The sequence below is a fragment of the Aythya marila genome (assembly GCF_965140915.1).
Source record: "Aythya marila genome assembly, chromosome: 9".
In the NCBI taxonomy this organism is placed as follows: Eukaryota; Metazoa; Chordata; class Aves; order Anseriformes; family Anatidae; genus Aythya; species Aythya marila.
This window is the reverse complement of record NC_139050.1, coordinates 8,306,610-8,319,125: the sequence shown is the minus strand read 5'-3', so window position 1 is coordinate 8,319,125 and position 12,516 is coordinate 8,306,610. Positions and strand designations below refer to the sequence as shown.

Sequence of the window (12,516 nt, the reverse complement as noted above, 5' to 3'; positions counted from 1 at the left end):
AGCAGCACACACAGCTTGGATAATGAAATAATACAGCTTTTTTAAAAAAAAGAATGAAACCTTTTTTTTTTTTTTTTTTTTTTTTTTGAAACTGTATCATCTTGTTGTAAAAATATTTTCCTTGAGGATTGTTTTCAACGGAAAATTCAGGGAAAAGTGGTGTTGCCAAATTCTGACTGCTGTGACTGCATCTCTAATTCATCTTTTCATGTTAGTTATTCAACAAAATTCACTTGGACACTTGCTGTCCTGCAGTTTCTGCCACCTTAGGAAGACCAGAAACCACAGTTCAGCTGGCAACCTACCTACTTTTAGCGTCAGTTCTAACATACAAACTACCTCTACTAAATGCTGGAAAAATTAAGTGGTAGTATCATAGGCTGAGGCTGCTTTTTGTTTGTTTTTAAGAATCGTTCATGTTGTTAGGTAACACAATTCATAGTTATCTAACTGCTTTCCTAAAATACTAAAGAAATTATTATATATACATGTATATATATATTTTCAACGTTAAAATGCTAGCTCTGTCTGCTAAATAGACACAGATTAAATGCACAGCATGGATCTAAAAGACCTCAGCAGAAAAACACTGTGGGAACTGGGAAGAAGAAAGTCACCAGTGGAACCTAACTGAGGGAGCCTTTATGACCACCCTTTCCTTATTTTTTAAGCTGCTTACTGCTGGAAGTACTGTCAGCAGTAGGATCCCAGTTTCTTACATTCTTCCTCTAAATATCCAGGGCTGCTGGCTTCAGCCAAAGACAGGATGCCCTCTAAGAAGTATTTTTTCTCTTGCCTAAAGGCCTTCTCTTGCCTTTTTCTCTTTAGCCAGGGGAGTTTTAGGTTAGATGTTAGGAAGAACTTCTTTACTGAAAGGGTTGTGAGGCATTGGAACAGGCTGCCCAGGGAAGTGGTGGAGTCACCATCCCTGGAAGTCTTCAAAAGACGTTTAGATGTAGAGCTTAGGGATATGGTTTAGTGGGGACTGCTAGCGTTAGGTCAGAGGTTGGACTCGATGATCTTGAGGTCTCTTCCAACCTAGAAATTCTGTGATTCTGTGATTCTGTAAAATGACTCTTAGGTTCTGTCTCAGTTAACTATTTTCTCACAATGACTTTCAATGACCTTCAGGCTGCAGTAACAATTTCTCACACACCACACACACACATTGTGCTATTTCACAGGCCCCAGAAATGAGGCGTGGAAAAGTGACCTTTCCCATTGAGAACAAATGACACGTGGGGGCTGACCAAGACTCTCCCAGTCAACACAGGCTGGGCACCGGGAGGACACAGTCCCTTGCTAATACGAGCAGCTCAGCTGGCTCAAAATGTGTGCAGGCACCTTTTGGAAAGGATGCTCATTACGCAGCTACCTTCCTACAGTGGTATGTGAACTTTGGATCTGTGAAAAAAACAAAGTGAAATCATCTTGATCATCTTCAGTAACAGAGTTTTTCCTACCTTGCAAAATTACGGCTGAAACCTGGCCTTTGTCAGGCCAGGGGCAGGAGTTTTATGAGTTGGAGGTTTGTATGATGTGCTGGGAAATAGTTGAGCTATGAAAAAAAGTGCTGTTTCAGGACTTTCAAAGGTACATATGACTTGAAGACAAATGTAGCTAATGGTTTGAGCAGAAAAAAAATAATAGCAAATTACCTTTGAAGTGTCAAAATGACTCAGTCATTAGGCTGGGAAGAGGCGCAGTCCATGCTGTGGTGTGCAGGGCCCTCAGCTGGGGTGTGCCAGCACTGCTTGGGTGCCCGCTCTGCCGAGCAGGAGAGCACCCAAAGGTGCAAAAGCAGCATCAGGACAGGCAGACCTCCGCCACGCTGGCACCAGCTGGTGCTGCAGCTGCAGAGCTGGCAGAACAAGCACATAGCGGAACTCCTGAGCTGCCTAGGTGTTTCATCAGAACAAAGAAGACCGAGGAAAAACGTTTATTTTCCTTTCAGTTCATTCAGATTCCACTGGTCTCAAGTCTCACCAGTCTCAGAGCACTGAGGCAGAAAAAAACCCTCCTAGTGTCACGTCCCTGGGAGTCCCACGGGCGTGTTCCCAGCTGGTATCTCTGCTGAAATCGAGCCACCCATCCCAACAAACACTAGATCACCTCACAACTAAACATGCCAGAGCTCAGAGAGATCGGCTCAGCTGCTCTCCCAGGCAGCAGGTTCAGCTCCTCCACCATCAAAGGACCCTCCTCATGGAGACACTCGTGGTCCTGCTGTACAGCTGGTTTGCAGGGTCCCCCGTAGGCTGGCAAGGAGGCCAGCAGGTCAGACCTCTGTAAGCACAGCAGCTTTCTGCCCTCACCAGCCACCGGTGGGCAACACTTAGGGTCACCTCTTGCACAGGAAAGCTCCATTTCCTCTGTTTCTATGCTCCTGCCCTCTCTGCTCACCACCAAGGGCCGAGCATTTGGCTCTCCCCGTACTCTCGGGCCATGCACAGTGTGGGCAGTGGAGCAAACACTGAGGTTGGTGAATGCGGAGAGCCCAGTGCTTGGCTGGTGGGGGCAGTTGTGAGATGCTGAGCCATGGGATGAACTGTTCCTCCTTGTGGTCAAACACAGGTGGAGGCCGAGACAATACAGGAGTGAAGCCACGTTTCTAATTCCCCCTGAAACCACGAGAGGGAGCAGCTCAATAACAAATGGCTCTGCACAGATCGCTTGCAGGGAACGGTGCATTTCCTCCCAGCCCTGGCTCGCCCGGAGGTTTCAGGCACTCCCGGAGGGATGCAGTGGCCCGAGGTCGGGATGTGGCCCGTGTGTCAGGACGGGCAGGAACAAATTCCCAAAGCCTCCTGGTCCCAGGTGGGATGGAGGGAGAGGTTGTTGTTCCTGGGTGCCACCCACCAAGGGCTCATGGCAGGACCAAGGCATGCTGTCAGCCCCTCATGGCAATCCTAGCCACACACTCTCTTTGCAATAGAAGCTTCCCCAGGACCATCCCAAGGCTCTGCACATCGCTCTGTTGTGGCCTCTGTCCACCAGCCTGCTGCTGTTCCCTCCTGGCTGGCTCCTGAAGCTGCCTCCCCAGCAGAGCCCTTCCAATGAACAAAAAATCCAGGGGCCTGGGGATGTGGAGGTGAACGAAACTGAAAATTGGAAAAGATGTTGGAGAGCGTCTGAGGGAAATCAAGGAGGAAAGCATGGGGACCACAGCAGTGGATCCTCTCTTCTCTCAAGCAGCACAATGATTTTTCTCACTGGTTAGACTCTGCTTTGAGTCAACAGAAAAACGCCACGTTTCCACTGCACAACCCTGTGCTGTGCAACTGGTACTGATTTGGCTCCCAGACTGGAAGCATCTCAGCAGCCCCAGCGCCACCCTGACATCCTCCCTGACAGCCAGGACCACCGGCTGAAGACTCAAGACCACGGCCATGCTGCCTGCGGTGCCGTCCGGTGCCTGAGGCCAGCAGCACCTCGGGATGGCTGGCACAGCTCCACACTGCAAGGGGCAAGCTGGCCCCAAGGGCGAGCACTGGGAACCAGCAGGGCTTCACCAGAGCCACCTGCACGGGCTGAAGGGGAGAGGTGTGAGTGGAATCCGTGGAAATAGGGCAAAGTCCTCACAAGGCAAGTCAAAAACGCATGTGAAATGACTCCTTCTTCAGGAGAAAGGCACAAGGTGGCACATTCAGCATCAGGTGGTGCTTTGCTCACCAGTGGTGTCATCAGTGACATGCAAAGAGGCGCCAAGAACAGCGTTTGCAGGGTGCAGCCCTCGTCTCCCCACCATGCAGCAAACCAGGCTGCAAGAAGGGAGTTGGCGCACTCGATCTTGAGGTCCTACCGAAGAGTCACAGCCCACGAGCACAGAGGAGGGCCCATGCTGAGAAAGGAAGGTACCTTGCCTGCCCACAGCTTCCTCAGCCCCGCATCACAAGTTAAGTTTTTCATCAACAGCCTGAGAGTCCTTCGTGGACTATCCCAACCTTTCTGTACATTACTCACACTATTTCGTTTCCCCCTTAACACCAACCCTCAGCGTCACTTTTTTCTACTCTCAGTTTTGAAGGGAGAAAGGGAGAGGAGCCTTCATACCTCGTCCATGTGCATCAGTACCACTCGCATGCTGTCCTGGCCACTCTGTCTCAGAATCCTCCCTTGAAAGCTTCCCAGGATGTTCGCTGGAGAGAAGAGAGGAGGGAAAAAAGAAAAAAGAAGAAAAAAAAAAAAAAAAAAAAGCATCCTGGCCCTTGATACTGGCTGGATTGTGGTGTGCCAAGAACAACTGTGGCATTGCTGCTTCCTCATCCTCCCCTTTCCAAAGCAGCTTTCTCCAAACATGCAGCCACACAAGGCTTTTGGCCAAGCATACGTGCTTCTGGGCAGCCTCTGGTCAGGCAAGCAGCACTTAGGTAGCATGAGAATATATGTGTCAAAGGGAATATGAGAGAGAACAGAAAACCTCAAGTACGTGAGGGGAAATCCATGCGACGGGGGCGAAGAGAACACACTCTACAAGCACTGGTGGCCATAAGGACTGGCATCTGCACACACAGGACAAGGACAGGAGCACGACCTGGTCTGTGACGGCCAGGCTCCCGTCCCATGCTCCCGGCAAGGCTGCCTCAGGCCATTGATGCCTCCTCAGGGTCGTGGTGTCTGCCTGTGGGTTCTTTTTAAATATCCAAAATGCAGCGTTACAAGACCACAGTAGGATTAATAGAAGTGAAACCCAGTTGAGGACAAGATAAGTTACTTTTCACCACCGCCCCCCTCCCCTCCCTCCTCCTCTTTTTTTTCTTTTTTTTTTTAAACCTTGAGTCATATCAACTAAAATACCACGCAGAAACCCCAAGGTACTATTTTTTTTCCCCTCTTCCCCAGAAGATGCACAGTTTTTTTCAGCCAAGACAATCCTTAGTTTTGATATTTAAGGGATAGGCAGAAGACCAAGCAAAATTACCCCTTTAGCCCTTCTTTCCATCTTTGGTAAGATTGCAAAAATACATACAATAGGCAAAAAAAAAAAAAAAAACTTTTTCCTGTTGCCTCTGAACAAAAGCAGCACCTGACACTCTCCGTATAGAATCATAGAATCATAGAATCATAGAATATCCTGAGTTGGAAGGGACCCTTAAGGATCATCAAGTCCAACTCTCGACACCGCACGGGTCTACCCAAAAGTTCAGACCATGTGCCTAAGTTCACAGTCCAATCTCTTCTTAAATTCAGACAGGCTCGGTGCAGTGACCACTTCCCTGGGGAGCCTGTTCCAGTGTGCAACCACCCTCTCTGTGAAGAACCCCCTCCTGACGTCCAGCCTAAATTTCCCCTGCCTCAGCTTAACCCCGTTCCCGCGGGTCCTGTCACTAGTGTTAATGGAGAAAAGGTCTCCTGCCTCTTGACAACCCCTTACGAGGAAGTTGTAGACTGCGATGAGGTCTCCCCTCAGCCTCCTCTTCTCCAGGCTGAACAGGCCCAGTGACCTCAGCCGTTCCTCGTACGTCTTCCCCTCAAGGCCTTTCACCATCTTCGTAGCCCTCCTCTGGACACTTTCCAACAGTTTCATGTCCTTTTTATACTGTGGTGCCCAGAACTGCACACAGTACTCGAGGTGAGGCCGCACCAGCGCAGAGTAGAGCGGGACAATCACCTCCCTTGACCTACTAGTGATGCCGTGCTTGATGCACCCCAGGACACGGTTGGCCCTCCTGGCTGCCGGGGCACACTGCTGGCTCATATTCAACTTGCTGTCTACCACGACCCCCAGATCCCTCTCTTCTAGGCTGCTCTCCAGCGTCTCATCGCCCAGTCTGTACATGCAGCCAGGGTTTCCCCGTCCCAGGTGCAGGACCCGGCACTTGCTCTTATTGAACTTCATGCGGTTGGTGATCGCCCAGCTCTCCAACCTGTCCAGATCCCTCTGCAAGGCCTTTACGCCCTCATTTGAGTCCACAACTCCTCCAAGTTTGGTGTCATCAGCAAACTTGCTCAAAATACCCTCTATTCCTACATCCAGATCATTTATAAAAATATTGAAAAGTACCGGTCCTAAAATGGAGCCTTGAGGGACCCCACTGGTGACCGCCCGCCAGCCTGACGCAGCCCCATTTACCATAACCCTTTGGGCCCTGCCCGTTAGCCAATTGCTCACCCATCGTATGATGTTTTTATTTAGCTGTATGGTGGACATTTTGTCCAGTAGGATCCTATGGGAAACCGTGTCAAAAGCCTTGCTGAAGTCCAAAAAAATCACATCAGCTGGTTTCCCTTGGTCCACCATACGGGTGATCTTATCATAAAAGGAAATCAGGTTAGTAGGTACATTCCCTGCTATCAGTATAAATAGATTTAAGAGTAAATGTTTGGGGTTTTTTCTTCTTCTTCTTCTTAAACACCAATTGAAAATGAACATATCAAATCACCACTGAAATCGACAATCTCTTTTTCCATTCCGGTATTGTGAAAAGTAAGAGAAATTGACAGCGATAGCTCAGGGCTCAGCTTAAAGCACAAACATTTTAACAGCTAACACTACTCACAGATGTTACACATAACACATAAAATCCTGTTTGTAAAAAAAGAATCACAAAGGTCTGCAGGGCCAGAATTCCTTTCTCTGTTACCAGAAACTGTTCTGAATGGGTGACTCACGGAGACGCGAGCCCCGCAAAGCATTCTGTTTACATCCTTAAATGAGCTGTGTGTGACACACTGCGTACACAGCACATCCGTGCAGTCAGCGTGGGGAAACCATTGCTGTAACGGAAGCGTGATGACATGAAAAGCAGCAGCTCGTCACGCTTTCTAACATCAGCACTGAATGTCATTTTGCATGCAGCTCACTCCACAGCCTTCAAAGAACACATGAGACTCAAGCACACTACAAGCCAAGAAGGAGAAAAAGTCCCGGAACTGTGCTACAGTAAGCCCAAAGGTAAGATGACCAGAGATAATATTTCACTGTAGGGAAACCTTACCTCATAAGCTTTCTTTTCTTCTTCTTGCTACAAGATCTGGAAATTAAATATTTTACATAATTTGGTTTCCTTATAGCGTATTGACTTTTTTTTTTTTTTTTTTTTTTTAAGAATGTACAGAGCTATCCATTTTCTTCTTTCGTTTAGAAACCAACATGACAGACTATGAAATGTCTTTTTATCATAACTAAATTTTTCTTAAGTAAAAACCTTGGTAGGAAGCTGAAATAAAAGGAATGAAGGAAAAAAAGGACTAATGAAATCTCCTACAGGGGCAATGAAGGGACCCCACCTGAATCTGAAGGCTCAGTGACCCAGCACAGCTCCCAATGAAACCCCAAGCCTCATGGCTGCAGGAGGGCTGAACATCTCTGGGGATGCTTCTCCCTTCCAGCCACTCAGATGCCCCCAGGTGCAGGTTTTCCTGTACTTTTTTATTTGGCCAAGGGATTTTCTTCATTTCCCCTCAAACTTACCTCAGTCCCTTACAGACGGCGGCAGAGCAGGCGCAACTGATGGGGCTGCTGCCCCTCTGAGCCATGTCCCCCCATGCTTTATGGGCAGTGGTGCCCTGCCATGAAGGAGGCCATGGAGAGCTTTACACAGCCAGCAGCACTGCCAGCTGGGGCTGGACACCTGGGCAGGCAGCCTGAATAAACCCTGTGCCTGCTGCAGCAACACACAGCCTGCGGACCCCTGTGTCTGACCCCAGCAGAGGTGTGCTTTCCTGCAGCCCTACCAGCAGCCTGTTCTCCTCATCAGGGTGGGTTTCTGGCACTGGTTTTCTCATTTCTGTAGCATAAACTAGCAAGCTTAAAGAATCATATACTTGGCATCGGTGTGTCTTCAAGGAGCAAACTGCCAACCTCCTCTTGCTTTCTAATTGCTAGTTTTTATCCAAGAACTACATTTTCCCTATGCTGATCTTTCTCCCAAAGCAGAGCACAGGAGAGCTTACCTCTGAAATATCAAGGAAGTGACTTGATCTGCAGAACAGGAGCTTTTACTGCACAGCTGATGACAGGTTTCCTAATCTGAAATTAAAAAAAATAAAAAATAAAAAAAAAATCAGTAACTCCTGTAGGAAAGGCACCAGGTCAAAGTAATAACAGCTATGGAGCACCAGATGAAGGTGATTTCTGAGCACTAGCAGAAAGATCTTTAAAAGGATTTATTTACAGGTTACACTTGCTGTGAGAGAAATGGCTAACAAAGAACTGGGTATTCCCTTGTATTTGCATTTGTAAGTGACTCTAGCTGAGACCAGGACTGCAGAAACCAATGAGAGCCTTCGTGGTCCTTATCAGCAGAATCTGAGGGCAGGATCAAACCAGCACCCTTCCTCTAAAAGAGAAAATTATTTTGTGACCCCTGCTCAGCTGTGTCTACCTCAACATTTTTAGTCCCCTCTTTGTGGAGGAGGGAAAATCTCTGCACTTTTGCTGCCACCTCTATTTCAGCAGACAGCAGTTTATCAGCTGTGGTAAGTCTGGCTGACTTAAGCAAATGCTTGGGTTCTTAAGGCTCATTTTTCTTCTGAAGATTTAACCTCTGCAGGTTAGCTATAACTGTTCGAGTTCTTCACATGAATAAATACAAGGAACCCTTGTGCTCTCGGCTCCCCAGGGTCTCTTGTGATAGCTTGATCCCAGAAACCTGATGTGGCTAATTGCCTCCATTTCTTTAGTCCATGTAATCCTGAAAGGAGGGGCTGGTGCCCTGTGTTTGCACAGGGATCTCACCGTTCCGTGGGGATGGGGCAGACACTTCCATACTCTGCCTACCCTGGTTCAGGGTAGTGGGTGGTAGTGCAAGCAGGGCTTGGACCCCAAGAAGCCTTGCTTCTCCTTGAGCTACAACCTTGCTCTAAGATCCCTTGGGCACAGTAACTCCACGTTATTGGGAGCTGCAATTCAGCACGCACCAGCCCGAGATGAAAAAAGCATCTCCAGGTCTGTGGACACCTACAGACCTCACTGGCCTTTGTACCAGGTCTTAAATGTGATCTTCATTCTTCCTCGTGGTGAAGGTGACTTTCTTCTCTTGCAGTATGCCTGGAGATATGGATTACAACAGCACCAACAACATCAGCCCCGAAGTAGAACTGTTCCAGCTGATCATGTACACTCCCACGTTTACCCTGGGATTGCTGTTCAACGTGATGGCATTGTCGTTCCTGTTTTTTAAGGCTAAGAAGCTGTCAGAAGCTACAGTCTACATGATAGCCCTCATCTTCCTGGATACTTTGCTGCTGTTCACTCTTCCATTTAAAATCATTTCCTATCACAATCCAAACACGTGGAAACTGGGGTCTGTGTTTTGCTCCATCTTGGAGAGTCTTTACTTTGTAAACATGTATGGCAGCATCCTCATCTCCCTCTGCATCTGCATAGATCGTTACATTGCTATCGGGCACCCTTTCATAGCTCCCACCCTGCGATCCACCAAGAAAGCTGCTGTGGTCTGTGCTGTCATCTGCCTGGGGGTCTCAGTTGGAACTGTCTCTACTTTCCAACTGCATGAAGAGGGCCACAACATCTCATCCTGCTTCCACAACTTCTCCAAAAGCACATGGGAAAACACAGCCCTGTTCAGCGCCCTGCAGACCACCTTCTTTGGCAGCATGACAGCCATGGCCTTCTGCACCGTTCAGATCGTCAGGTGTCTGAGAAAGCGCAGGAAACCAGACAACCCCCACACGTATGCCACCAGAGCAGAGAAGATAGTAGTGGCAAACTGCATCACGTTTTTGGTCTGTTTCACACCATACCATGTGACATTCTTCCTGTACTTTTTGGTGAAGAATGGCATCATGCACATCGCTTCTCAGCCAAAGCTACGAGACATCCTTCAAATCAGCCTTTGCTGGGCAAACCTGAACTGCTGTCTGGATGGGGTCTGTTATTATTTTGTTTTAAAGGAGTCCTTGGAAAGCCCGTTACAAAAGAGTGAAAGAACAGCCAGAAAAAACCTTGATCCACATGCTACATTTGGAGATGCTTTCATGAAAACAGGATCCTGAACTACTTATCTAAATTATTTAAATATCCAAATTTGAAAATATTTCACCAAAAAAAAAAAAAAAAAAAGAAAGAAAGAAAAAAAGAATGAACTCCGTTCCCATGAGGCTGATCCTAACTTATTTCCTTCCCATCCATAATGTTTTATGTTGGCATTTCTGGAAAACAGAAACGGATTTTTTCCCATAAATGGTTATGCATATCTCTTTGGATTTTATTCCTCTTTATTTGGGGTGGGGGGAAGAGTTGTCTTGTACATGGTAGCATTTTTCACCCTCCCTGTCCACACCACACCTGTAACCCCCACAAGCCTTCAGTAACTACAGACTTGGGTTGCAAAGAAACAGATTTGGAATTATGGCAAAAGGCTGCCGACTAAATTTTGTTGCCTCTCCTGCCCTGATCACATTGCTTACATTCACACACACACATGCATGCCAGTTTTAGATTTGCGTGTTATTTTAAAAATGTGATTGTAACTCTAATCCAAAGGCAGTTTTAGGTTAACATGGGCACAGCAAGACCTCTGTGCCGTTCTTCCAATGGCTGACTTGCTGCACAAAGTGGAATCCTTTTTGTACAAACCCTGCCTCCACCACTTTGCACTTCTAATATTGCAATGACCCCAAGTACCAGGAAGCCCAGATTTACAGACTATCCCAGTTCCAGATTTCCTCACCAGCTCCTCTCCTTGCAGACTTTTCACGTATTTGTTCCTTCCTGCTTGACTACAAAACTAGTTTCATGAACAGAGCCAAATCAAACAAGAGTATGCAATAAAAAGCCTGAGCCCAGCGTAGCAGCAAACACATGAATCTGAAGAAACAACCCCCACTTTGCTGGGGAGTAAGATAAGAGTAGCTCTGACCCCCAGAGCAGCAGCCTGCACCGTTGCACCCCAGGGAAAGCAACCTTTCAGACCTCAGAGGAAGCTAAGCACTACCACTTCCCAATCAAACAAGGCAATAAAAAATAATCCACTGGCAGTTGCCTCACACATCAGTCAGTTACTTCTTATCAGTGCTCACAGGTACCCAGATAAACCTAATGACAACGTGCTCCCAGCCTGAGAGAGGCAGCTGCTACCGCTGCCCCTGGTGCTATTCCAGGAGCCAACGGCCCCCTTCCCAAGGGATGAGGATGATGACAACCAAAGCAATTAGTTTTCATACTCACATTGTGCTGGATCCTTGCAATATATCTTCTAGGCAGGGCTATTAATCCCAGCCTTAGAGCTGTCTTTTCTCTGTACGCTTGTGAGAAGGATTATGCACAAAGCGTGTGTTGATTTCTTCCCCGAGCTGGCAGCTTGGTATTGGGAGACCCCAGAGTATAGAAGTGGAATATTCTGAAGCTGATACATCTATGTGTGAGATTGCACCAAAGAAATCCAGTTGTTGAACAGAGAAACAAGAACCTGACATAAACATAAGCGCAAGCATCTTTTTGATGTTCGGCATGTAAGTCATGCTTCTGAGGGTGCATGTCCTCGTTATGTCCAAGTGCATGAAAATAAAACCAACCAGGATACTGCAGCAAGAAGTCTCTCTCCATAATATTTTCCACTTCCCTTGACTACCCCAGTAAATTCAGAAAATCTGGCTAGATTCTCTGCTAGCAGATACTGAATCCTTATCACCTTCTTGTTCATAACTTACCCCTTAACAAACTGCACTTCAATGGACACAAAGGTTTTACTATTGAAATTTCAGAGTCCTTTTAGAAGAAGAGTAAGTGCATAATAGAAGAAAATAGTGCTCAGAAATAGAAGAAAATCAGTGGGCTATGCCAAGAGGTCCTCCACTTTAACTGATAATGACTGAACACAAGAACAGAGATATTTTCAGCACCTCACAATGTAGAAAATGCCAAAGTATATGAGGAAACCAATTTCAATTGCATCTCTATAGCCTGAGGCATCTCTATTAGTTTTACTGACATTACTTTGGGCTTACACTGCTGTAACTGAGACTAAAATCTGACCTGTAGTTTTGTTTCCTCCTTTGATCAGCTTCCCCCCCCCCCCCCCATTTCCTGCTATGCCTGCTCCTATTCATTTGTTGTTCTTGGTCCCACAGATCACAAAGTAACTTTAACAGTAATTTCACTTAAAGTGCTGTGGACAACACAGATTAATATTGAATGCAGAAGTTTTTGGCTTCTTGGCTATCACCCTCGGCAATAACACGCTGCACAGAAGAGATTTTGACCAAATTAAGAATAGTTAAAACTGTATGGACAAGTTAAAAGTGCCTGTGGCATTTCTTCTTCTCCCAAGCCCCATCTTTTTCTTCTTCTCCCAAGCCCCATCCTATAAGTTTCTGTATTGATTTCTTCCCCCCTAAAATAAAGAGGAATGCAAGAGCTGTTGTCTCCCCACAGCCAGTACAGAGCCAGCCACTGCCTGTCTGAGTTCCCTGCCTCTGCACATGACTCACAGTGCCCCTGCCAGCTCTGTGGAAGCACTGACTACCAGGGTAAGGTGACAACTTCCATTCAAGATTTCTGGGGGGGAATTACAGTTCTGCAAAGGCAACATTTTCCATTCTAGAGGTCTC

At 47.0% G+C, this 12,516-nt stretch overlaps 1 protein-coding gene and 1 long non-coding RNA gene across 4 annotated transcripts in view; one reads left to right on the top strand and one right to left on the bottom strand.

Annotated features, from left to right (window-relative positions):
* The window catches only part of LOC309881457, a 77,141-nt gene extending 68,872 nt beyond the window's left edge, over positions 1-8,269 (bottom strand). For 2 of the 3 annotated variants that reach the window (XR_014318129.1, XR_014318130.1), the window contains exons 1-2: positions 7,897-8,269; positions 6,939-6,974 (exon numbers count right to left, since the gene is read on the bottom strand). This is a non-coding gene — a long non-coding RNA (uncharacterized lncRNA). Of the gene's footprint in view, positions 1-4,053; positions 4,951-6,938; positions 6,975-7,896 lie in introns of those variants that run through there. The other variant, XR_014318131.1, reaches the window with a different exon arrangement.
* On the top strand, positions 6,178-10,247 carry LOC309881453 (G-protein coupled receptor 55-like). The gene is made up of 2 exons (XM_082767432.1): positions 6,178-6,895; positions 8,988-10,247. Exon 2 carries the CDS (start codon positions 8,989-8,991, stop codon positions 9,958-9,960), a length of 972 nt encoding a protein of 323 aa, XP_082623558.1. The 5' UTR covers positions 6,178-6,895; position 8,988; the 3' UTR covers positions 9,961-10,247.
* Positions 10,248-12,516: the final 2,269 nt, after the last annotated feature.